Raw genomic sequence first — 23,530 nt, 5'->3', positions numbered from 1 at the left:
AGCCAGTGGACACAACATCCTTCAGGGGCCAGACTTCCTGCCAATTAGGACTAAGCAAGGCAAGTATTTAGCTTTGAGCCATGCTGGGAATAAGGCAAGACAGTTTTTAAAAGCCAGAATGCCCGGGTGTGTGTGGGATTGCTTACTGAGACCTATTCCAACGTGCTGACGGCCAGACAAGTAACAGCTGACTTCATGACATATTTTATAGTCTGCTGGGAGCCTTCTAACCCACACTCTTATTTGCTTCTTGAAACAGCCCTGAGGGGTAGGCAGGGCAGGTTCTATCATTCTCCATTTACAGGTAAAGATAATGAGGGGTATAGAGTTCAAGTGAGCTACCCAAGGCCACAGACAAACTAAGTGGTATAGGCAGAATTCCTGGTTGTTTTGACTCCAAGTACAGTGATCATTTCACTCTGTGTGTCTGTGTGTCTGTGTGTGTGTGTGTGTGTGTGTGTGTTTAACTGTTTCTCCATTCTGGGATCTGACCTTGTGACCTTCTTGAATCATTAAGATTCCAGGTCAATCCTGACCCCCTGAAAGACCTTCAACAGAGGAGGCATCTTTTCTCTAAAGACAGCACCTGCCAAGAGGCATAGGTGATGAGTAAGCGTTTAGAGCATCAATTCCAGACCGGCCCCTGTGGCTTTCAGACCTACCACAGTCTCTTCTGTCTGATAGTCAGGAAAGGACCGTGCCCTTGGGCCCCTTCGCCCCTAGCCCACCCCAAGGCAGGCCGGGCTACAAGGGGAAAGGGGAAGGCCTCCCGCAAGACAGGACCGGCAGCTGTCTTCAGGTGAAAACCAGAAAGAAATCCCAGCCCCGCTGCTTTATTTTGGTTTAAAAATCAAGTCGGGTGACAATGGAAACTTTCCTTGCTGTCCTCTCCTTTCTGCCCATGTTGACAGAAGACAGACCTGCTAATTCTGGCTGGGGTTTTTCCCTCCCTCCGCTGTTTTTCTCTTTTATCTCCATCAATTGAAGAGAGCTGTTCTTTCAGACTGCCAAAAGGTATCTGGGGTTTTGTGTATTTTTTTTTTCTTTCTTTCACATAATTCTGTGGGTCTTTTCCCAGATATGTATTTTCTCTCAAGTTAACTTCTAACTTGTTTAAGTTTCCGCCCATGTGACTTCCAGCGCGAGTTACCAGAAACCACAAGAGAGAGAGAGCGAGGGCGCAAGCCCCAAAGCAAGCGACATGTCCCTGTGGGGAGCAGAGCCTCTGCACCCCAGAGTGAGGAGGCCGCTGGGGCCAGAGGTGGCTGCAAGGCGGGCTAGAGGAGGGCCCTGCGGAGGGGGGGTGGGCTGGTGGCCCGGGAGCAGTCAGGAAGGGAGGCCGGCTGGGGACAGGAGAACCCAGAGGCGCGAGGGGCTGCGTGGAGAGCCCGGAAGACTGCAGCCATGCCTCACAGCTCCGACAGCAGCGACTCCAGCTTCAGCCGCTCTCCGCCCCCCAGCAAACAGGTAGGGTCCTGCCTTCTCCTCCTCCTGCCTTCTGATTCTCCGGGGAAGGGCGGGGAGAGGGCCGGGCTGCCTGGGCCTGCCCCGGGAGCTGAGAGGCCAGGAGATGGCTGGTGGCAGGAGTTAGACTAAAGACACAGGATCTGCAGTGAGGCTGTGCATCTTGGCGGAGACCCTCGTCCTTCCACCCATCCTGCCAAATTATGTCCTCCTCATCCCCCGATGGTGCGCATCGCCACCACCTCACCTGGGGTCCCACCCCATGAAGCTTTCGAGGAAGCCAAGAGGAGAATTAGCACCAAAGAACTCTGGTCTCTCCGAGGAAAGAGTCTACCTCTCTCCAGGGCAGCAAAATGAGAGGAGGAGTCTTAACGCGGGCTACGGGCACGCACACCCTGAATGCTAGATGGTTGCCCAGGAGACAGCCCGCAGGACAAGAGAGGAAAGGGATGGGGGTAAAGTAAAAGGCGGCAGAAGAGCAAGTTGAAAGGAGCAGGACCCCGTGCCAGCTCAGAGGATCTATCTTACCTCCTGGGCATGGCTACTGTTGCTAGCACGGGTGGCGGAGAGAGGGCTGGGGGAGGAAGGAAATGAATCAGGGGATGGTTCTGGGGACTCGGAGACATTCCTTAGTAGCTCAGCTCAGCTCTGGGGAAACCAGAGAGATGAAGGTGGAGATTCTGGGAGCATTGGGAGTCTAGGTTGTGACTTCCACTCAAAAGTTTTCAGCTTGAGGGTTGCCAAAAACAAGAAAACAAAAACGGGGCACCCTGGCTGCCTTTGCAGCTCCTGGGGCTTTCTCCTCACTACATCCCTCGACAGCCCTCTCGATAGGAAGCCCTCTTCCTTCTCATCTAATACATCCGTGGAGGACAATTCCTTATCCAACTTTGTGGTTTAAAAACTGCATTCTTTCATTAGCCTGGATATCCAAGAGGGCTTTCAAAATGCTGCAGCCCAAATAACAGTATGTAAACATATACTAAAGCTTCTGTCATCAACATCTAACGGGAGAGCAGCAGGTAGGAAGGAGTCCTAGTGGAGACCTCTAGAGGACGAACAATCCAGTCCTCTGCTCAAGATGGTATCAGAGGGGTTCAGACTACCTGGAAGTTTGTACTCTTCTTAGGAAGGAAATTACTCATGGCTTTCCTGGTAACCTCGTTCCCCATCCCCCTTAGAGAAAGAGCACTTCCTTCCTATCTAACCAATTGCCCTCCGACTGCAATAGCCTGGAAGTATTGGGCACATTGGTGAGACATATGCTTGGTGGGCAGAGTCTTGCCCAAGGAACTGTGTCCTTCTAGCCTGTGGGGTCGTGAGAGGGGACAGGGCCGAAGGTACAGAAGGGTTTCACTCAGATTCCCCCACCTACCCTGCAGCATCTGGGGGAAAGCCGGAGCTAACCTCTCTGCGCACATAGAGCACATGCCCATCTGTGGGGTGCACTTAGAGAACACGCAAGGTTCCCTGTGTCCTCCTAAGCACCCATCCACTATCTGCCACGGCCAGGAAATCTCCACCATTAAAACTGTTCTTGGTCTCCAGTTTGTACTAGACATTGTGCTCAGGGCCATGGGGGATATCAAGGTCACTGAGCATAATGAAGGGAATGCAGGGGAAGAAGAGGCAGATCTGGGAGAGGGACCTCGGTCCACGGGCACAGCAGAAGACACAAGGGGTACAAACCAGGAGGGTAGTGGTGGCAGGGGCGGGGGTGGCTTGGGAAGGCATCAGACTTAGCATTGGAAGATGTAACTCTCAGATTACTGTGAGCTCTTGGGCAAGCTCTTTGAGCCTCAGTTTCCCCCACGTATAAGATGGAAATAATCGTATCAACTTCACAGAATTGGGGAATTCAACAGGAGCACCTCTGAGAAAAGACACTTGCACAGAAGCTAGCACATAGTAGGTACTTAACAGAGTTTTGGGGAAAAAAATAGGAAGAAGGTTCTAGGCCAAAAGTTAGAGGGTGAGGGTGGAGCAGACCTGAAGAGGAAAGGTGATAAAATACACTTCATCGCCTTAACCATCTTTTTCCAAATACGGCCCTATTGAGTTCTCAAGCTCTTTTGCCCTCTTCCTGTGTCTTTTGGCCAAAGTTATAGAGACCTAAGAGAGTGTAACAGAGTGTGGAGAAAAGTTCCCTTTTGGGTTCAGCCTTTTGGTAAATAGGGGGGTGGACGGGCAAGTAAAGATGAAGAAATGGAAGGGTGGACAGCAGGATATCAAACACCATGAGAGCCTGCCTCCACTCAGAAGAGAGGGTTAGACTCCCCTAATTCTCATCATCTCTGCTTCCCAGGACTCATCTGATGATGTGAGAAAAGTTCAGAGAAGGGAGAAAAATCGCATTGCTGCCCAGAAGAGCAGGCAGAGGCAGACACAGAAAGCTGACACCCTCCATCTGGTGAGTGTTCAGACCTTTCTTCACCCTCCTGAGCCGTAGGCGTTGCTCCCCACCGCCTGTGGACTCCTGGACCATAGCTTTGAGTCTGCCTGCGTGGGGATGTGTATGTGGGGCAGTTGGTGGAGGGATGCAGGTGAGGCGGGGAGGGAAGGCTCTCCTGTGAGTGCATTGAGAAGATTCCGAAACAGGGGATGGGCCAGGAGGCTGAAAGAGAAATGAGGGCCAAGAGAGCACGAGGAGTAAAGGAGCTGAGTGTGGGCAGCCCAGAGGCTGGTGGAAGGCAGATCTACATGCTAAGAGATGGGGTAGCCTGAGACAGCTCCATCCCTCATGAACCCAGAGAGCAGAAGGCAGGACTGCCTTTGGGAGGAAGGTAGAAGGTGTAGAGGAGCCCATTGTCCCACAGTGCTAGGAACACATATAGTCCCATCCCCCGGGAGGCCAGTTGGGCAGCCACCCTGAGGTTTGCATTTGGGACTAGGAGGTCCACACGGTGCTGCACCCCATACCTCTTTTCTGAACATTATTAAGGTTTGATTTCGAAATTTCTATTTTGATGATATCCCAAGGGGTCTGTGAAAGATACAGTTTCAGGTGCACGTATCTGGGATGGTCACCATCCTGGTTGAGTTGCCTCCAGTCTCACACTTTCTAGGGAAGCCCTGATCCCTGGCTTGAGCAGGCGCCTTGGGTGATCTGAACTGCATTTCTCCCAGCAGTCCAAGATCCTGGTCAGTGTTTCTAAATTCTGGCTGTGTGCTTCATAAAGCAAAGCTTCCTCCTCATCTCCCACACCTTACCACCTCTTTTCTCTTCGCTTTGCCCCTCAATTTGCTCCCTGTTCGACCAGCTCTTATTTCACTGGCTCCTTCCTCTTCCGTCCCTTCAGCCCTTCCTCTGACACCTCTGCCTTCTCGTCCCTCCTCCTGAGCCCTTCCCAAACCTCTGGCATCCCAGTAATTCATTCCAATGGTAAAAAGGGCAATTGACACCAAAAATGAATATGCTTATGGTTATTTGAAAGATTAGCCTGGTAATTGGCCAGTTAAAGAACAGTTGTTTTATTCCTGTCAAGAAAAAGTAAGATGTAGTTTTAGGTAAAAAGATGCTGCTTTTAACCTTGTAAGGAAGCAGAGAACAGGCTCACCAAGATCTCTGAATGGATGCTCGTGTTTCATTTGAAATGTATTCAACATGTCTTCCATTGCATACTAACGTAGTTTTATGTTCATGAATATTTGTTGAATTGAAAGAAAGAATGAATGAACACCAAGTCTGTTCTTCTCTTTGATAACTGTGATCAGTAGTCTAAATGTTAAGTTGGTGGTGGCCCTGCTTCTTATATGTTCTCCATGATTTCATTATGGCTTAGGGGCTCACAACACTCCAGTTTATTATTTTAAGCTTGAAAATCTAGGATCACTCACTTGTCTCCATCACAGTCTGATTCTAATTCAATATTCTTTGGAGCAAGCAAATGAACAAATAAATAGAAATTAGTAAGGATAAAACCTACCTTTTTGTAGAAGTAGACAATGTCCCAAGACTGGAAATATGCTATAAGCTTTATAAATTTGTAATATTAAAAAATAAAAAACCCTGGAAACTAAGTATAGCTCAGCAGTGCCACAGTCATAAGGACATGGTTTGAATCCCAGCTCTGCCATTTGTTATCCGTATGACCCACCTTAGACCTTAGAGATGTTCTTAACCTCCCTTAGACTCAGTTTTCTTATTAGGAAAATGAGACAGTAACTACCTACCTCATAGAGATAGTGCATATAAAGAGGTCAAGCGTCAGTCACTGACATATCATAAATATTCAAAAGTTTTGAGGATAATAAGAGTAATATTAATAATAGTTATTATTAGAAGAAACGATAATCACAACTAAGATTTTATGTATATGAACTTATACTTATATATAAATCACAGGCTCTCAGGGCTGAAAGATTTCTTAAAGGCTGGAACGTTCAGACACACGTTTGATGCTTGAGGCTCTCTACAACACCCTCCGGAAATGGTTCCCAGTGTATTGGTCACTTCTAATGATAGAGAGCTCCCTGTCTCCTAACAGGAGCAGAGGAGTCTTCCTTATCTCGAGCTGCGCCACTGTCTCCCTGGAAATTCAACCCCCTGGTCTTCCTTCAACCCCTTGGGGACGTATCAGTGAGGGTGACATGTATGTTTCTTTGCTGTGGCAAGGTTTTCAACACTAACTAATCTGTCTCTCTTTGCAAGACAAGAGTTAGAACCAGAAGATTTAGCCCATCTGATTATACTAGTCATGGCTCTATTGGGATAATCTCTGGGGGTTGGGGGTCCCTGGAGCTCCCAGTCATGGAGTCACTGCATCCACACTCAAACCCCCAGCCTCAGTCTCTAGAATGTTCGCATCTTTCCCACACCTGGACACAAACTCCTCCCCACTCCTTTCTTTTGAGCACCCCGGCACTCATCTTCACTTTTTGCCCAGTGAGTAGGACACCTCAGAGTTTACACAGCAAGCCTGAGGGTTGCAACCAATGCGACTTATGTTTCTTGACTTTGGGTGGAAGCTTTTGGCAGCAACAGGTAAATCTGCCACCATCAAACAGAGGGTTTGGCTGTGATCTGAAATGTTCATTTCCTCTCAGACAATAATCACCCATCTTCTGCATCCATTATCCTCTTAAGTATGTTTGTGATTCAGGTAGAAAACCTTCTACTTTACCACCAGCATTCTTAAGGTTGGGTGCTTGGTTTGCCCTTCACTCCTTTCTGTGCTTGTCTCCACATGCTGAGGCTCTGGAACCATTCTCTGGCCCTCAGACATAGCCATAGGACTCATCTACAAGACGCTAAAGACCAGGGTTTAGAAATTACTGAGCGTACAGTACCAAGTCTGTATTAGTGTGCTAGCCTCATATATGCTGGGATAAACATTGATTTCTCGGTTTCAACTTTGTCACTGTTATCTCTCTTAAAATACCAAAAGAATTATCCTGTTTCTCTAGTGAGAGTGTGGGATACCTATTATTTAACGTTTTCAGTATCTATCCTATAAGTGGTTTACACCAAAACACTGTATATTGATTGCTTTTGAAATAGCAGAGTAGGGAAGTTGCTGCTTTCAGCAATGTGTTTAACCTCATGCCAATGTTATAACATCTCTGGCCTTGACTATCCCTCACATAAACCGAATCAGGTGCTTCTTTTCATACTTGTGATTATCAACAAAGTCCACATTCTGTGGGGGTTTTTTGCTTTGTTTTTGTCTTTTTTGTCTGCACCTCATGGTGTGCGGGATCTTAGTTCCTGGACCAGGGATCGAACCCATGACCCCTGCAGTGGAAATGAGGAGTCCTAACCATTGGACTACCAGGAATTCTCCCACATTTTGTTTTAATTCTCTTTTGGTTGGTGTCTCAAACAGCACTCATCACACTCAGTTCCTTTTCTCCCGCAGTCAACTATAGAGTCCATTAGGCATAGTAAAGGCATTGATTAAAAGGAGAAGGTCATATCTTGACCCGTTCACTTTCAAAAGATATTAGTAGCTAATAAGTGTATCCAAAATAATCAGCTGAAAAACTAAGAAAAATAATAGGAATCTAGTCAGCTTTCAAAGTTAACACAAAAAGTAATAACTTTTCCTAGGCAAATTAGATTACAAAATTTAATAGGAAGAAAGATTCTGTTTATAATACCAAGAACAGCAAATGGAAGGAAGGAGTAAATTTAACAAAAAATATACAGGGTTTAATTTTTTAAACTTCAAAATTATTCTAAGTGATTAAAAAAACACTCAAATAAATGGAAAGATATACCTTATGTAAAGATAGCAATTTTTCTTAAGTTAATTTAGAAATTGAATTAATTTAATATGATCTTAATAAACTAGGATTTTCTGGGTATTGGAGGAAAACGAAATCAGCTATTCTAAGTACCTGGAGAAAAATAACCATGTGAGAGTTTCCAGGAAAATGCTAAAGAAGGAGGGTAATTAGAGACGACTAGCTGAATAAGATATTAAAGTGAATTACAAATATAGATTTCAAAGCAGTGTGGAAAAGACAAAACATTGGACAGAATAGAACACAGAAATAGACCCCCAAGCAAGCTCAAATTTAAGACCCCAATACATATGTCAGTTCCTAAGACACAAGTACAGATGCAAAATGTCTAGGATGGCATTTCAAACCAGAGAGAGAAAGATGAATTATTCAATAAATAGTGTAGGGACTAAATAAATAGGGACAACTGGCTAGTCATTTGAAGAAAAAAAAAAAAAAGGTAGAGTTTTCATTTCTTATACAACACACACATAGATTAAATGTGGGAAAAGATTAAAGAAATTTGAAAAAATTAGCATTAAAATATTTATCTTGGAATGAAGTCTTTTCCGGATAAAATGCAAAACCCTGAAGCCATAAAGGGAAAGATTGATATACATTACCTTTATACATGGAAAGTGAAAGTGTCTATACAGCTCAAAGTACCTAATATGCAAAATCAAAGGCAAGTGAAGACTGGGAAAAATACCTGCAACACAAATGACCAAAAAAGGGCATACTTGCTTAATATATGAGAGCTCTTATGAATAAGAAAGCGCTCAACAACCCAAAAGAAAAAATGAGCGATAATTAGGAATAGGCAATTTACAGAAAGAGAGAAATAAATGGCAAATAAATATGGAAAAGGTGCTAGACCTTACTTAGTTAGGGAAATGACAAAGCAACAGTTAGATCCCCTGCCAGATTGGCAAAGACAAAAAATGTTGCTAATACATCATGTTGCCAAGGTGATGGATAAGCAGGTACCACCACACACTACTAGAAGTCTAAGTGGGTACAGTTCCGTTAGAGGGCAATTTGACCATGTCCATCCAAATTACAAGTGCACATACACTGTAACTCGGCAATTTTACATCTAAGTGTCTGTTTAGAAACATACCCACAGATTGCACAATTATGTACATGTAAAGATAACCATTGCTGCATTGTTTTTCATAGCAAAGACTGGAAACTAGCTAAATATTCATCAGTAAGGGACTCAAATAAACTATCGTTTGTTCATTCAGTGGATACCACGAAGGTGTTAAAATAACGAGTTATACACAGATGTGCTAATCTGAAAAGATTATCTATACTCTTAAGTGAAAAAGTATGAGTATGGTATATAGTTGTCTCCCATGCCTATTTTTAATAAAAAGAAAAACGTATGTGCATATGTGTATAAACTTTAAAATTTTCAAATAGGTTTCCCCCCAAAATTGCTAACGATATATATTTCTGAAAAGTAGGACAAAAGGTCTAAAGCAGGAGAGAGATACTTTGCATTTTTTTTACCTTTTTATATAGTTTGGATGTTTTTATCATGTGCTTTTATTTTTATAATGTAGATATTTAAATTCCCAATATCGATCATTATGACATATGCATTAGGATGATTTCTTTTCTAATTTGATTTCAGACATTGAATAGTCTTCCATTGTGACATTTTATCCCTTGAACATCCTACATAAATATCTCAGTCCTTTGGGACAACCAACTGTCAGCTGGGATTTGTAATGAGTAATCCTAAGGTCTCCAGCGCTAGTAAGAGATGACAGACCAGTTTCATTTGTGTGGTTATCCTGGTAATTGTAGGATATCTCTGGTGCCTTGGAGCAGGAAGGATTTTGAGTCTGTATCCCAGGTTAGCAGGAGAGTTGAGATCAGTTGAGAAGCTTTGTTCATGAAAAGGCTAAAAGTAGAGGGGGTGGTGGGCAGACAGCAATATTAGCTGAGAGCTGTGATGTTGACAAGTCAGACCTGGCCTTGAGGGTGGAGCTGGAATAAAAGTACAGTAACAGGGCCAAATCTGGAGCTGGAACTCCAGGTACTTAGATGGGGGTAGGACAGGTGCTTGCCTGGGGCTGGCTCCTGAAGGAGTCTCACATTCGTTTAAAATAAGAAAAAGATTTACAGGTTCCAGAGTAGATCTTTAATGCCATATGTAACAAACATCATGAGTGTAAATTATGCCTGAAATTAAGTTGTTGCTGTGAGAAATAAGGTATTTACAATTGGAGGGAAACTGAGACATGGAGGAAACGAAGCTCAGCAAAGATATTAACTTCCTGGGCCTTCTTAGAAAGAGACACTGTTGTTGTTGGTTTTCTGGGAAGGCCTGGGAGAGAAGCCTGTTCATGGTCCTTTTTCATTCCGTCAGTTTTTCCTCTCTCTGGGAGACCATATGCCATAAGATTTATCGGCATAGAGAAATCACAGGTAAAATAAAATAAAATAAAACAAAACAAGAAGCTAGAAAGTATGTTCTAGCTAGTTCCACCCTAAAGAAGTTCAGTGTAAAATCAGTGACCTTTCTGCGGAAAAGAGCCATTTCTCTTGGGCCTCTATTGCTATGAACTTCCTTTTATTAAAAACATATTAATTGTATTAGGTTAAGTAACTTGTCTGAGGTCACACATCTTGCAACCAGGTCTGTCTGACTGAAGAGCCCATCTTCCTAACCACTAGGCAACACAGCCTCTTCCTTTGGACTCGCATGAAGATGTATTCATCTTTCCTAACTGATCCTCCTTGAATCTCTTCCTGAATTTTTTTCTCTTATTCTTTAAGCAACATCCTCCAAAGTTGACACTTTTCCTCCTCCATCATTAGGCCTAGGCGAGAAATTAATGATGTCTCTAAGCAATAGATTGATATAGCCATTGAGACCATTTTTAAATAAAGCTGTGTAGCAATAACTATTAACATCTTGCTCTTTGGTGCAGCAATTCCACTTACAGGAATTTGAAGAAACAATGATGCACAAAGATGCTCAATTCATCATTATTTTTGAACAGTAAACACTTTATCAATACTATAAAATTGGACATATACCCAACTACTGGAGATTAAGTATATTACGACACATCCATATGCTAGAATTTTATGCTGGCAATAAAAATGACTAAGTGGATCTGTATTTATCAACAGAGAAAGATGTCAATTACATAGCACTGAGAGAAAAAGCAAGTGACAAAGAGTATGCAGAGTATAATTCCGTTGATGTAAAATTTGTGGTTTGGAGGGCATGTTTGCATGCATAAAGAGATGTCTGGAAGAATATTCTCCAAAATGATAATAATGGTTATTTCTGAGTGGTTGAATTTTGAATAGCTCACCTTATTCCTGGTACTTTTCTGTAATTCTTTTTATTATGATGAATGTATACCATTTAAAAAATCAGAATAAAAAATTAGACTATTCTCATTTGGGAAGGAAAAACACACTAAGGAATTCACCAGCCCTAACTGCTTGTCCTACTGACAATGGGTCAGTATGGTTATGGTCGGGAGGCATGTTTGAAAGGAGGCCAGCTTCTCGCCAGTCTTGGCATTATAAGGAATTTCTGTCTAATGGGATTACATGTCCCAGGTCAGAAATTGACGACACCCATTCAGCTGAAGTCTTCATGAAGCTGTTCTCAGCAGCTACCAGACTACTTTCTCTTGGAAAGGATGAGGGAGTCTCTCTAAACTCCAAGCTGCTCTCGGGTTTTCCTTAGTCTCCTCTGTAGGACTAGGTCTGGCCCTCTGAGTCCTAAGGGGTTCCATAGATTGATTCCACAGGACAAAGTCCCCTTCAGATTGTGGGGTATCTGTAGAGGATCCTGCCATGGGTTCACATGGTAGCTTGTGGAGGGAATAACAAAAACTATAGTCATACAGCATTCTTGATGGAATCACAGAATTAAAAGGAAACTCAGAGATACTCTAGGTCACCCTGCTGTGTTACCAGTGAGGACACTGATGTCTTCCTTAAGGACATGCAAGAACCCAAACCTCTTGCCTTCCCACCTCTTGCTTTTGTTTTTGTGCCACTTTGCTGAACAGGACTTTGCTCGGCAGATGGTGTTGCCCTCATATGTCCTTTTGCAAAGGGTGAGCCAAGAAGTAGGCCATTAACTAGGACACGTAAACGGCCTAGGCACTCTTCAGCAACAAAACCCAAGCACGCAGCAAGAGACGAAAAAGGCAGAGAGTCCCAGGCTGAGAGGGGCTAAGTTTAAATGTTCCTTTATTTAAAAAAGGTCTTAAAGTTGTAATCCAAAATCAAAAGGACAATGACATATTGGGGAAAATATTTGTGTCAAATTAAATAATTTCAGATTTAATATTTTCTTTTTTAAAGAATTTTTTTTGATGCGGACCATTTTTAAAGTCTTTATTGAATTTGTTACAGTATTGCTTCTGTTTTATGTTTTGGTGTTTTGGCCGTGAGGCATGTGGGATCTTAGCTCCCCGACCAGGGATTGAACCTGCTCCCCCTCGCACTGGAAGTCGAAGTCTTAACCACTGGACCTCCAGGGAAGTCCCCTTGATTTAATATTTATACTATAGAAAGAACATTCTTTTTAAGAAAAACATCAAGACTCCAATAGATAAGTGGGCAAAGGCTATGAACAGAAAGCTTACGTAACATTTTTTCCTACCAAAATGAAAATAACCCAATTTTCTATTCTGATTGTGCAAACAATATACACTATGGATTTCTCAACCTCAGCAATATTGACACTCTGAGTTGGACAACTCTTTGTTGTGTATGTGGGAGGGGGTTGGCCCCCTGCACTGTAAAATGTAAAATCTACCCACTAGATGCCAGTAGCACGACCTCACCCCTCTAGTTGTGAAAATCAAAAATATTTCTAAATCTTCCCAAATGCTCCCTTGGGGGGCAAAATTGTCCTTGGTTGAGAATGCTGTACTAGCGAATAGACATGCAGAAATCTTATTCTTGGTAATTGATAACTTGTAACATTAAAATGAAATTAAGAAACCTTCAAAAAGTTAGTTGGCAAAATAAATTATTTAAAATTACGACACCTAAATCCCAACGAAGTTGTAGTAAAATTAATATATACATTCACTGTCGATGACATTGTATATATTACATAACCCTTTTACAGCAATACTTACATGAACTGGAAGATGTTCACTGCAGCATAATTTATAATAGCAACCAAAATGTCCAATATTAGAAAGCCATGTTAAGTAAATTGTGGATCATCTATTTGTTGACGTCACCATTAAAAGAATAATTATGGTGATTTTTTAAGTATGACAAAATTATGACAAAAAGGAAAATACAAATTGTATATGTACTCTGAGATTTTATAAAAATAAGTATCCATGTTCGTTAAAAAGGACAAGATGGCAACATATACAAATGAAAAGAGTCATGTTTAGAGGACTGTGATCATGGGTGGGTATACTTTTTTAAAAATGTCTTTAGTTATACTGTATATTTTTTATTTAAAGACATAAAAAAAAAGATCAAATAGAACGCTGAGTGAATTCTGGTAGAAATCGAGGATGAGAACAGAGAGGGTATCATTGAGTTAGAATTTGGGGGGCAGGCTTTGGTAGGAGATCTTATCATTTAGCATCCAAATAGGAACACTTTTGAGTGAAAAGAGGCACTAGTAGAAATTACACTAGGAGGGTAGCTATGAACTGGGACTGTCCCTGTAAACATCTGGTCACGCTGGACTTAGGGGAACCAAGGAGGGTGACCTAAAGCTCTTAGGAAAATTCAAGAGTAGTAATAAATTTTAGAGCCAAGCAGAGGGGACTAGATTCCTGGTACCAAAATGCAATTTCCTGCACTAGATAACTCTGTAACTAACATATTTTCCAGGTACTCAGCTGGCACAAGACTATGCCTTATAGCTAAGAGTTTGGGGAGGTCCAGAAAATGACAAAAGCAAAGGCCATACTCCTAGTACTAGAGCTCACGTCAGCAGAAATGATTCATTCTGCTGTACAAGTATATGTGAAATGCCTCCTACGGGCATTTTTTCTAGGCGCTGAGAATTCAGCTGGGACAAGACACACTAAGTCCCTGATTTCAGGGACCTTACGTTCAACCAGAAGTCAGACTGGAAAATCAACTGACCAATCGTTATTTATTGTTTCACTAATCACACAAAGGGAAGAGGGCTTTGAAGAAAACCAAATAGTGCAATATTGACAGAGACTTAGGGACAGGGATGGGGACAGTGATCAAGGAAGGTCTTTCTGAGGCCCTGACATTTGAGATCAAATACGAGTCAAGAGAAGGAGCCTGGGAAGATCTGGGGAAAGGATGTTCTCTTGCAGAGACTTCAGGTCAAACTGTGAGGGGCCTGTCAGGGTCAGAAAGATGCCTTGTGGGGCCTGGGACTGTGAAAGCATGAGGAGGAACTCAGGAACAAAGGCCACTGTGCTGCAGGGAGCAGGAACCAGATTAGGGGTGGGGGGTGGGGGGAGGGTCAACAGAATGAATTCAGATTCAGTGGGGACAGAGTGGGGGCAGATATATCTGAAGCTAAATTCTGATCTACAAAATGGGAAGCAATTACACCTCACTGGGCTGTTTGAGAGTTTGTTCTCTGAACAAATGTAAAAACAAAGCAATAGTGCAATTTTTGTCTGTTTTGCATTGGAGAGAAGACTTTATTTGCTTAATGCAGAGAGGCTGGCATTTTCCTATAAATCAATCAGGTAAAGATATCAGATGTATTATCATATATGAAAACATATGCCCTACTTTCCAGTTATTTATATGAACTTTAAGAACACAAAGGGACTTCCCTGGCTGTCCAGTGGTTAGCCCTCCGTGCTTCCACCGCAGGGGACACAGGTTCGATCCCTGGTCGGGGAACTAAGATCCTACATGCCAAAAAAAAAAAGAACGCTAACGGTTTCACTGGCTGGGCTTTTCATCACCACTGGTCAAGTCTCCTTTGCTTGTTATGGTTCAGACAGGTCAAGTTCAAGCCAGGGAAACTGTATGCAGGGTTCTCACAGTGGTGTGATTCTGCTGTCCCCACTCCATAGCTTCAGTTTGGGGAACAAAAGCAGGGGTTTGACTGGGCCTTTTTTAAGAAAATGAATATCTTACACTCACTCGTAACTATCCTAGAGTTAAAAGTAGAAGCTATAAAAGTACTTAAATGCTTGGTTAAGCACTCCCTGGGGAATTTCATGGACATCACAAACAACAGACCCTTCAAATGTAGGTCTCAGATTTTAGTAAATTATTATAGACTCCAAGTAGGCAATCAAGCAACATGATTTTACTGAACACCTACTATGTGCCAGGCACAGTCCCAGTCACTGAGGACAAAACAGTGAAGACAAGGATAGCTCCCGTCCTCATGGAGCTCAACAATCTAAAGGACAACTAATTTGATAAAGTTATCATTAATGAGATTCCAATAAGTGCCTTACCTCTCACCTTTCTGTAAGAATGAACTATCCTGGGCTACTTGAAATTTTCACCAAATATGATTCTTTGCCTTGAACAATCATTTTTTTTTTTTTTTTTTTTTTTTTTTTTTGCGGTACTAGGGCCTCTCACTGCTGTGGCCTCTCCTGTTGTGGAGCACAGGCTCCGGACGCGCAGGCTCAGCGGCCACGGCTCACGGGCTCAGCCCCTCCGTGGCACATGTGATCTTCCCGCACCGGGGCACGAACCCGTGTCCCCTGCATCGGCAGGTGGACCCTCAACCACTGTGCCACCAGGGAAACCCAGTCATTTACTTTTAGAAAAAATTTTTGACTTAGAAATGTCCTCCTCCTTCTTTAAAGTTCTTTATATTATAGTTATATTATTCATACTATGTTATACAATAAAATTATTTAATAAAATAAAAATATATAACATATGATATAATAAATTTAACAAAATCAAACATTGTATATATTTATATTGTTATATTATTTTAAAGAGGAATCCACTATGAACATAATTGTCAAGTAGTTCCTCATTAAGCTCACCTGGGAAGTGTTTTTTTAATCTTGATGCCTGAGACCCAGTCTGGAACAATTAAATTGGAACCTGTCAGGGGTGAAATCGAGGAATTAAGTTTTGTTTTTGTTTTTTTTTGTGGTACGCGGGCCTCTCACTGTTGTGACCTCTCCCGTTGCGGAGCACAGGCTCCGGACGCGCAGGCTCAGCGGCCACGGCTCACAGGCCCAGCTGCTCCACGGCACGTGGGATCTTCCCGGACCAGGGCACGAACCCGTGTCCCCTGCATCGGCAGATGGACTCTCAACCACTGCGCCACCAGGGAAGCTCCAGGAATTAAGATTTTTTTATAGCTCTTCAGGCAACTGCAGTGTACAGCCAGGGTTGAGAATCAGGGAGCAGTGACATTTGAAGCCTGTCAGGTGCGTGTGGTGGAATGTGTGCAGTGAATTTGGGGCAATTTTGTGGGTATATACTCAGACAGTCTGTCTCAGAGGCCCGGCAGCTTAAAACAAAACAATTCAAACCTTGATGTTGATGGCAATGATTAGTTGTTTGTTTTTCAAAATTGGACTTGTTAGTGATAACCTTTCTAACTTGAGGTATCAGTCAGGATTGCATTCTGCTATGAGTTATAGAAAAACTATCAAACAGAGGCATCAACAAGTCACCATTTGTATTTTATATTTTTCTCATATACTAAGAAGTTCAGAAGTAGACAGTCCAGGGATAGTGCAAGGATGTCGTCAAAGAACCAAGCTCCTTCTTTCTCTCTGCACAGCCATCCTCAGTATGTGGATGAGTTTTCATCCTCAGGGCTGCAAAATGGCTGCTGAACCTCCAGGCATCAATCCGTGTCCAGGGAGGGTAGCCTTTGTCTGGTGAAGCTCTACCTTTTTCCCTGAGGAGAGAAGCTCGTCCCCTCCCTTCCTACCCCCTACCCACCCCCCCATTTCTGCTTATGTCTTATTGGTCAGACTCTGTCGCATGGTCATACTTACCTGCAGGGGAAGCTGGGTAATTGAGGAATTCTTTTCCCAGCCTCTCTAGAGGAAAGCAGGGGGAAGGAGTTTGGAACAGATATTGAGTGAGCCAACCTATAGTGTTTCTCACACACGAGGTCAATGAAATCATAGCCCTGAAAGCCAAAGAACAGGAGACAGGAACCCAGGCAGGGGCCTGAGGGGCATGGCTGACGTGGCTAAACATCAGTGGATGATGAGGTGCTGACGGCCCTGGAGCTTCAGCTTTAAGGTGTGAAAGTGCAGATTTCTCCAGAATTATTCAGTGCAAAGACCTGTGGTTTAGTGATTCCTCTTCTCTTCTCATCCGGTGAGGAACAGGAGTTGGAGTTAATTTCCCCAGGATTCAGGGGAAAGGTAGGCATAGATCCCACTATGGCTTGGGATGTGCCCTACCTCTCAGTTCACAGACTCCTCCAGGAAACCTGGGCTCCACCCTATGTCTGCGTGGGGGACAGGGGTCCGAAACTGCTGGAGACTGAACAAATAACTGGGTGTGAGGGACATGAGCTTGACACACTACTCTCGCATTGAAGTGTGGGTGGGAGCTGAAAGGTCACCTTGCCAATAAATGACTGCATGTTCTGTTGAGGAGGAAACACACAGGGACTATTTTCACCCTTCTGGAAAGTGTGATTAGAAAATTCAAGGAGAAGGTCAAGGCACAAACCAGAACTGGCAGGAGGGAGGACCAAGCCCTGCTCAGAAGGCCTGGAGAGGCCCTGCCAGAGCCTTGGGTCAGGGCCTGTCCTCAGCCTTGGTCCCAACTGGCTTCCCTGTGGGTAAGGGACCCACCTGGGGATTCCCCATCATTCAAGCGCTCTACAGTGACCCGTTACTTGGCCCCTCCACTAGGGAATTTCCCAGAATGTTCCCACACCCCCAGAAGCCTCCTCCTTAGCCACCCCCAAGCTGCTTGTGGTTCCTGGTAGGGGTGGCATCAAGTAACCTCACAGGTGAGTGTGAACTGTGAACATTAGCAACTCAATTTGCACGAGGCGGGAAAAGAGGGAAGATGAAATTGGAAAGTCAACCAGGCTGAGGCCTTACAGGAGATAATTACCAGATATCATAAGATTTAAACAGACTTCAAAGGCAAGAGAGCATGGTGGGCACAGACTCTGAAGCCAGACTGTCTCAGTTCAAGCACTGGTGCTGCAACTGACAAGCTGTGTGACCTTGAACAGTTACTCAACTTCTCTGTACCTTAGGTTTTCCTCTTCTGTAAAATGTGGCTAATAATATTATCTACCACATAGGATTGTTGCAAAGATTAAATATAATGATAATTGTAATTATGTAATTGGGCACATGGTAGCACCCAATAAATGTTAGTTATTATTAAATCAAACTGGATTATTCTTTTAAAATTTTGGTTTCTACTAATCTTTCTCATATAAATTGAGTCTATGTACCTCTGCTCCCAACACTCCTACCCCTTCCCAACAGTTAGAGGCTCTGGTTGGCTAATATACACAGGTAGTCAATTTAAAATCTGAAATATTTGAGTTGCAGAGGGCTTGGAGATCTTCTAATCCTGTGGTTTTCAACATTCACTGCACATTAGAATCCCCTGGGGAGCCCTTAACAGCCCAATGCCCAGGTGCACCCAGACGGATTAAATCAGAATCAGGCATCAATGCTGTTAAAACTTTCCAGGGATCCCACTGATCCCAGAGTGTGACCAAGGCTGAGAATCATTGTGTTGGTCCAGTCTTCCTGTTTTAAAGTGAGGCAACTGGGGCTCAGAGTGGGAAAGGGAGTCACCGAGCGTCACCCAGCCAGGACAAGGACCAGGACCCCTGTCCACAGTTAACTGATGGAGCCCACCATTGTCACATATTTCGGACCTCACTGTGCATCTGGGGAAGGTCTGGCCCCGAGTTAACCCTCTCACAGAGTAGCTGGACAGGAGATTCCCTCCCAACTCAGGTCAGGAGGCTATGATCAGCTCTGTGATTGGAAGAGTGTAACCAACTCAGGATTCTTGTACTGTGTTTAAGGATCACCCAAAGCAAGACCCAGTTTTCTCTTGGAAGGCTACTGATCTTAGTGACCTTCAGAGACCCTAAGTCACGAAGTCTCTCAGGAGAAGCCATGGGTGTGTTAAGAGGAGCCTGGGGCTGAGGATGGGGAAGCCCTGAGCCCAGCCCTGCTCTGCACCTACATGGTTATGGGGCTTTGGATCAATCACTCAGAGTTTCTGGCCCTCTGAGAAAGCAGGTGTCTTGAGGTGAATCTATAGCCCTTTGCCCTAGCAGCTGCTGCCGCCAGCCTGTAATAATTTTGGGGGGTGTGCGCAATAGGTTTGTCCCAGGGTCTCAGTTGGCCTCATCTGTAAAGTAGGGATAGTAGCAGCTGGCCTTGCATAGCCACCTCAGAGGGTTACTGTGAGGAGCCTGAAGTGCCTGAATGAATTCCAAAAAGTAAAAAGCAGGTTACTTGGAAGCCCAAGGGCAGGCTCACCCCTCCCCCATCACAGGAGAAGACATGCATGTTAGAAGCCAAAATTTACTTTCTAAACATTACTTTCCTTTTCCCCTTGAGTTCTTGGTTTCCAGTCCCCACTGGGAATTCAGGGGAAAATTAGAGGGGTGTGATCATGGTACCTCTGGGTCAAGAGCTGCTCCCATGGCCACCTTTGCCATCTGTCCCCGTGTGAGAGCCCCTTCCACAGCATGACGGCCCCAGGGAGGGTCAGAGTGGACCAAGCAGTGGCAGGTGGGGATGTGGAGGGATGAAAACCCCAGATCAGCCACTTCCTTCTGCGAGTGAAGTCAAACTCTTCCTCTGCTAAGTGTCTGGCTGGCAGCAGGTCCCCTGGGCTGGCAGTACTGCTTTCTCTGGGGCCCTGGCGGGAAGCAGTCTTGCTTCCCAAGGTAAAGACAAGTTTCTTGTCACAGTTGGTTATTTTCTACTTAGAGGCGGTGGCGGTTATGAATGCTCTCCTAGCGTTCTGGGATCTCCCAGGAGGGCGGGGAGAGGGAGGGGAGAAAGCCAGAGCTCAGCAGGGCTCGCTGAGGGAGGAAGAGCCCGCTGTCACTTCCCGAAAGCTGGGCCGGCCTCTAGGCGGAGAGAAGGTCAGAGCGATTGGTCCCTGCGGCCCGCCTACCCCACCCCTCCCTTCTGCCTCGGGGTTTGCCCAGGCTCTTTGGAGCACAGAACTTACAGTAAATGTTGTCACCAGTGGAAACTCTCAGAGGGGGTGAGGAAAAGGGCTAGAGGAAGGGGCCAGGACTCCCGGCCCCCAGTTCCCGTCTTACCAACACCCCCCGGTCTCATGTGTTGCTTTATCTTACCTTTTGGTAAAGAGGGGATGTCCTCTCTCTGGGATGTGCCCGGAAACAACCAAATGGTAAGATGAACGAGCCGGTCACACCCCGCAGAAGCGGCAGCCCACGCCCCTGACTCTGTCATCATGGCTGTTGGTATCCCAACTCCCCCACCCCATTTTAGAGATGGGGTTTTTCTCTGTACCGACCTAGGCACATTTTCTAGCTCAGTGCCACATACAGGAAATGCCAGGGTGAGGCTGAGCACGCTCACACTTGTTCTGTACAAACGGATGGAATCTGGCTTGATGGATAAGGCCACATTCTCCTCTACCACTTAAAAAGAACCCCCAGGTGCATGGGTTAGGGCAATTGGCAGTGTAACTAGCTCTCATTAACCTGTAGCTCATGCTCCTGATGGATTATCTAAGGCAAATTTTAAATGTCAAGTTATCTCACATCTGCTCACTCCCCACTGTAATTCTGAGTCAACTTCTGGTCCAGCCGTTGATGTCATCAGGCAGCCAATCAACAAACACTTGAGTTCATACTCTAGGCCAGGCACTTAATAAGTGCTTGAATAATTAAAATAAATTTATTACCATATTTAACATTAATATCTATTGTTTTCAAACTTGCCTGATCATCAGAATAATCTGGGGCACTTGTTAAAACTTCAGATTCCCAGAATTCACAGAAAATCCCAAATCCACTGAGTTCAAATCTTTAGATTTGAGGAAGGGCCTGGAACTATATTTTTATCAGGCCCTCAGATTAATTCTAATGATACAGCAAGTTTGGAAAATACTAACCTAAGTGAAACAGAACTAGAAAAATAAGATCTGGACTCCAAATATTAGGTCGCTTTTTGAACTGAAATGTAATTTATTTGCATCTCCAGTGCTATTTTTCCTTCCTCTGTGGGTACCAATGATTAGCCCAGAAGGTCTATTTGAGTCAAGGAATGTGAACCTTAAAATCACATTGGAAATGAAATTCCCCTGGGTTTTCTGAAGGTGGGATCGTTTTCCAGTAAATGCTAATTACCAGGGTGTCATTGTTGATTAATTAATGATGTGATCAGTAATTAGCACTCTTTACCCTGAGTTTTTCTGATTAGCATGTTATCTGATGGTTCCCTTAAGCAACAGGGGAAAGGTGTTTCCGGAAAAAAGGAAGCACAGGTGCTTGGGACACACCCAGAGTACTACAGAACAAGCTGCTGGAAGAGCAGAATGGCGTGGAATCGAACGCTGTGCTGGAGTTTGACTATTTACTATTTAGAAATACCCTAAACATTCTAGAATCTGGGTGAAGTAGACAATTACCCGTGGACTCCATTTGTAAGACTAAATGCAAATGGTAACGTTAGGAGAAGACACCGTATAACATAGAGAGGAAAAGACTGAAATTAGTTTAAGACGGTCTCACAAACTCTTTTTGATTTTTGCTGGGCTGTAGCCTCCCAGCCGGTTTCCCTCGACATATACTTGCCGCTCTCAACCCTCGTACACACTCACAGAGATCTATGCATGTACACCTGCACACAAAGGAGCACACATGCAAATTCACGCATGCCTTCACACACACGTCTCTCTTAGTTGGGACCATATGAAACCGCCCTTCTTATAGGTCAAAACAGACAAGTAGCAATTTCATATGGTTCAAGCTAAAAGCTATGCATATACATGCACAAATATACCTGTGCTCTAGATGCACCTATCCACACACAGGACACATACAAATATATATGCACACGTGCACACTCGCATGTGCAGAAAAAATCACCGATGCCCTTCTCCATGGCTGTGCTAGTGAAAATCTAATGCAGACTCCCGCTTCACAACGCCCCCCGCCCCGCCCCCGCAATCTTGCAGAGCACTGACATTAACCTGCAACGCCCATCCTTTCCGCTCGCAGGAGAGTGAAGACCTGGAGAAACAGAATGCAGCGCTGCGGAAGGAGATCAAACAGCTCACGGAAGAGGTGAAGTACTTCACGTCGGTGCTGAGCAGCCACGAGCCCCTGTGCTCCGTGCTGGCCCCCGGCGCGCCCTCGCCCCCCGAGGTGGTGTACAGCGCCCACGCCTTCCACCAGCCTCACGTCAGCTCCCCGCGCTTCCAGCCCTGAGCTCCCCGAGGGCGGGAGAGAGCGGAGCCCCCAGCCCCGGCTGCTCCCAGGCCTCGGGAGGGGCACGCAGACTGTGGCCAGCGGCCCTCGTCCCTCAGCGCCCTCTCTCGACCCGGAGACCCGGAGGCGGAGGCCTGGACCGGGATGGAACACAGGACGCGCAGCTGCTGGACGTGTGAACGGCCTCCCGAAGCGTGGCCAACCGCCCGGCAGCGTGGGCTGGACCTTCACGTGGGTGGGAGGCCGGATCCAGAGCTATGTCAAGCATAACGCCCCAGTCCCATGGCACAGAGGGAGGAGGGGTAGGGAAGGGTTATTTTTCTAAATAAATGTCTTAAAAGAAACCAGACTGGCCAGGGCTTGAAACCTTAAGTTCTGTGGGGTTGGGGTCGTTATTGGTTCTTGGCCTCAGGAGCCCTTAAAGCTCCGGAGATTCAGCTAGTATTGCTTCTTTTCCATGGCTTGTTAATCTACTTGGGAAGCTGGGTTTTCTCAAAGAATCTTCAATTCTCCTTCTAGGCATCTTCTTGATTTTCCTCCCCAAATCATCTCACTGTGGCCTCTCACTTTCCATTCCTCATTGCATCATGCTTTCTAGATTGTCTAGACGTTTCTAGGGTCCTTCTTTAGACAAGAGAAGGACCAGCGCCAGATGCTGTGGAGTGGGATGGTCATTCGAGTTGGTACTCTCATCTCCCACGACTACACTGACTCAGCCCCGGCCAGACGGCCAGCGCTGGAGGATGCTGCGTGCCAGGCCCCACGCAAGGAACTCCAGCAGCACAAGGAGCACCTCACGTGAAGGCGAGGCTTTCCTCATGCTCTCGTGGGGCAACACGTGGTTCAGAGACACAGGCGCTGCGTGTCCTGCTGAGGACTCCACCTCCCCTGGGAAGCTGGGATAAAGCACACACGACTTTGCCGTCTCCACAGGCTGCCATTCTGAGCACGGTCTGAGGGCAGCAGTGGCTCAGATAACACAGGGCTATCTTCAGGGCTTCAAATCCACAAGTGCTGGCAGAGCTGAAACCAGCGTGCTCTGCTTCCCCTGCTCAGATGTCCAACTGCTCCTCAGAAATCCCCAGGCTAAGTGCCCGCTGGCCTTACCCACACCACTCCCCAAGAGCCGTGGCAGGGCCTTCCCACACACATGGCCCCTGCCGAGCCAGCTGGGGCCCAAAGCGACAGGGATCGCCACGGAAGGTGTCGGATGCAGCCCCTTCAGCAGCCTTCAGTGGGACTACCACTGCCTGCGGACCCCCTGCTGGTGGCCATCTTGGTGAGCACAGGAGAAAGAGAGGAACAGGCCGGCTCCGCTGTGCCGGCACCTCCTCAGCCTGCCCACCAACAGCTCTGGTTGGCTTGAGGCAAGGTTTCAGCTCTAGACCTCCCCTGCCCAAGTGTCTCCTAACCCCTGGGATTATGCCGATGTCGTGCTAGTGTGATTACTAAACTCTGCAGAGGCCTGGA

At 45.3% G+C, this 23,530-nt stretch overlaps 1 protein-coding gene across 1 annotated transcript; it reads left to right on the top strand.

Moving 5' to 3' along the window:
• Positions 1-891: 891 nt before the first annotated feature.
• On the top strand, positions 892-22,121 carry BATF (basic leucine zipper ATF-like transcription factor). The gene is made up of 3 exons (XM_082840301.1): positions 892-1,467; positions 3,770-3,874; positions 21,851-22,121. The coding sequence occupies exons 1-3, from the start codon at positions 1,405-1,407 to the stop codon at positions 22,058-22,060; spliced, it is 378 nt and encodes a 125-aa protein (XP_082696427.1). The 5' UTR covers positions 892-1,404; the 3' UTR covers positions 22,061-22,121.
• Positions 22,122-23,530: the final 1,409 nt, after the last annotated feature.

The sequence above is a fragment of the Leucopleurus acutus genome (genome assembly GCF_964270905.1).
Source record: "Leucopleurus acutus genome assembly, chromosome: 1".
NCBI lineage: Eukaryota > Metazoa > Chordata > Mammalia > Artiodactyla > Delphinidae > Leucopleurus > Leucopleurus acutus.
Note: the sequence above shows the minus strand (reverse complement) of the source record. Positions and strands in the feature narration are given on the sequence as shown.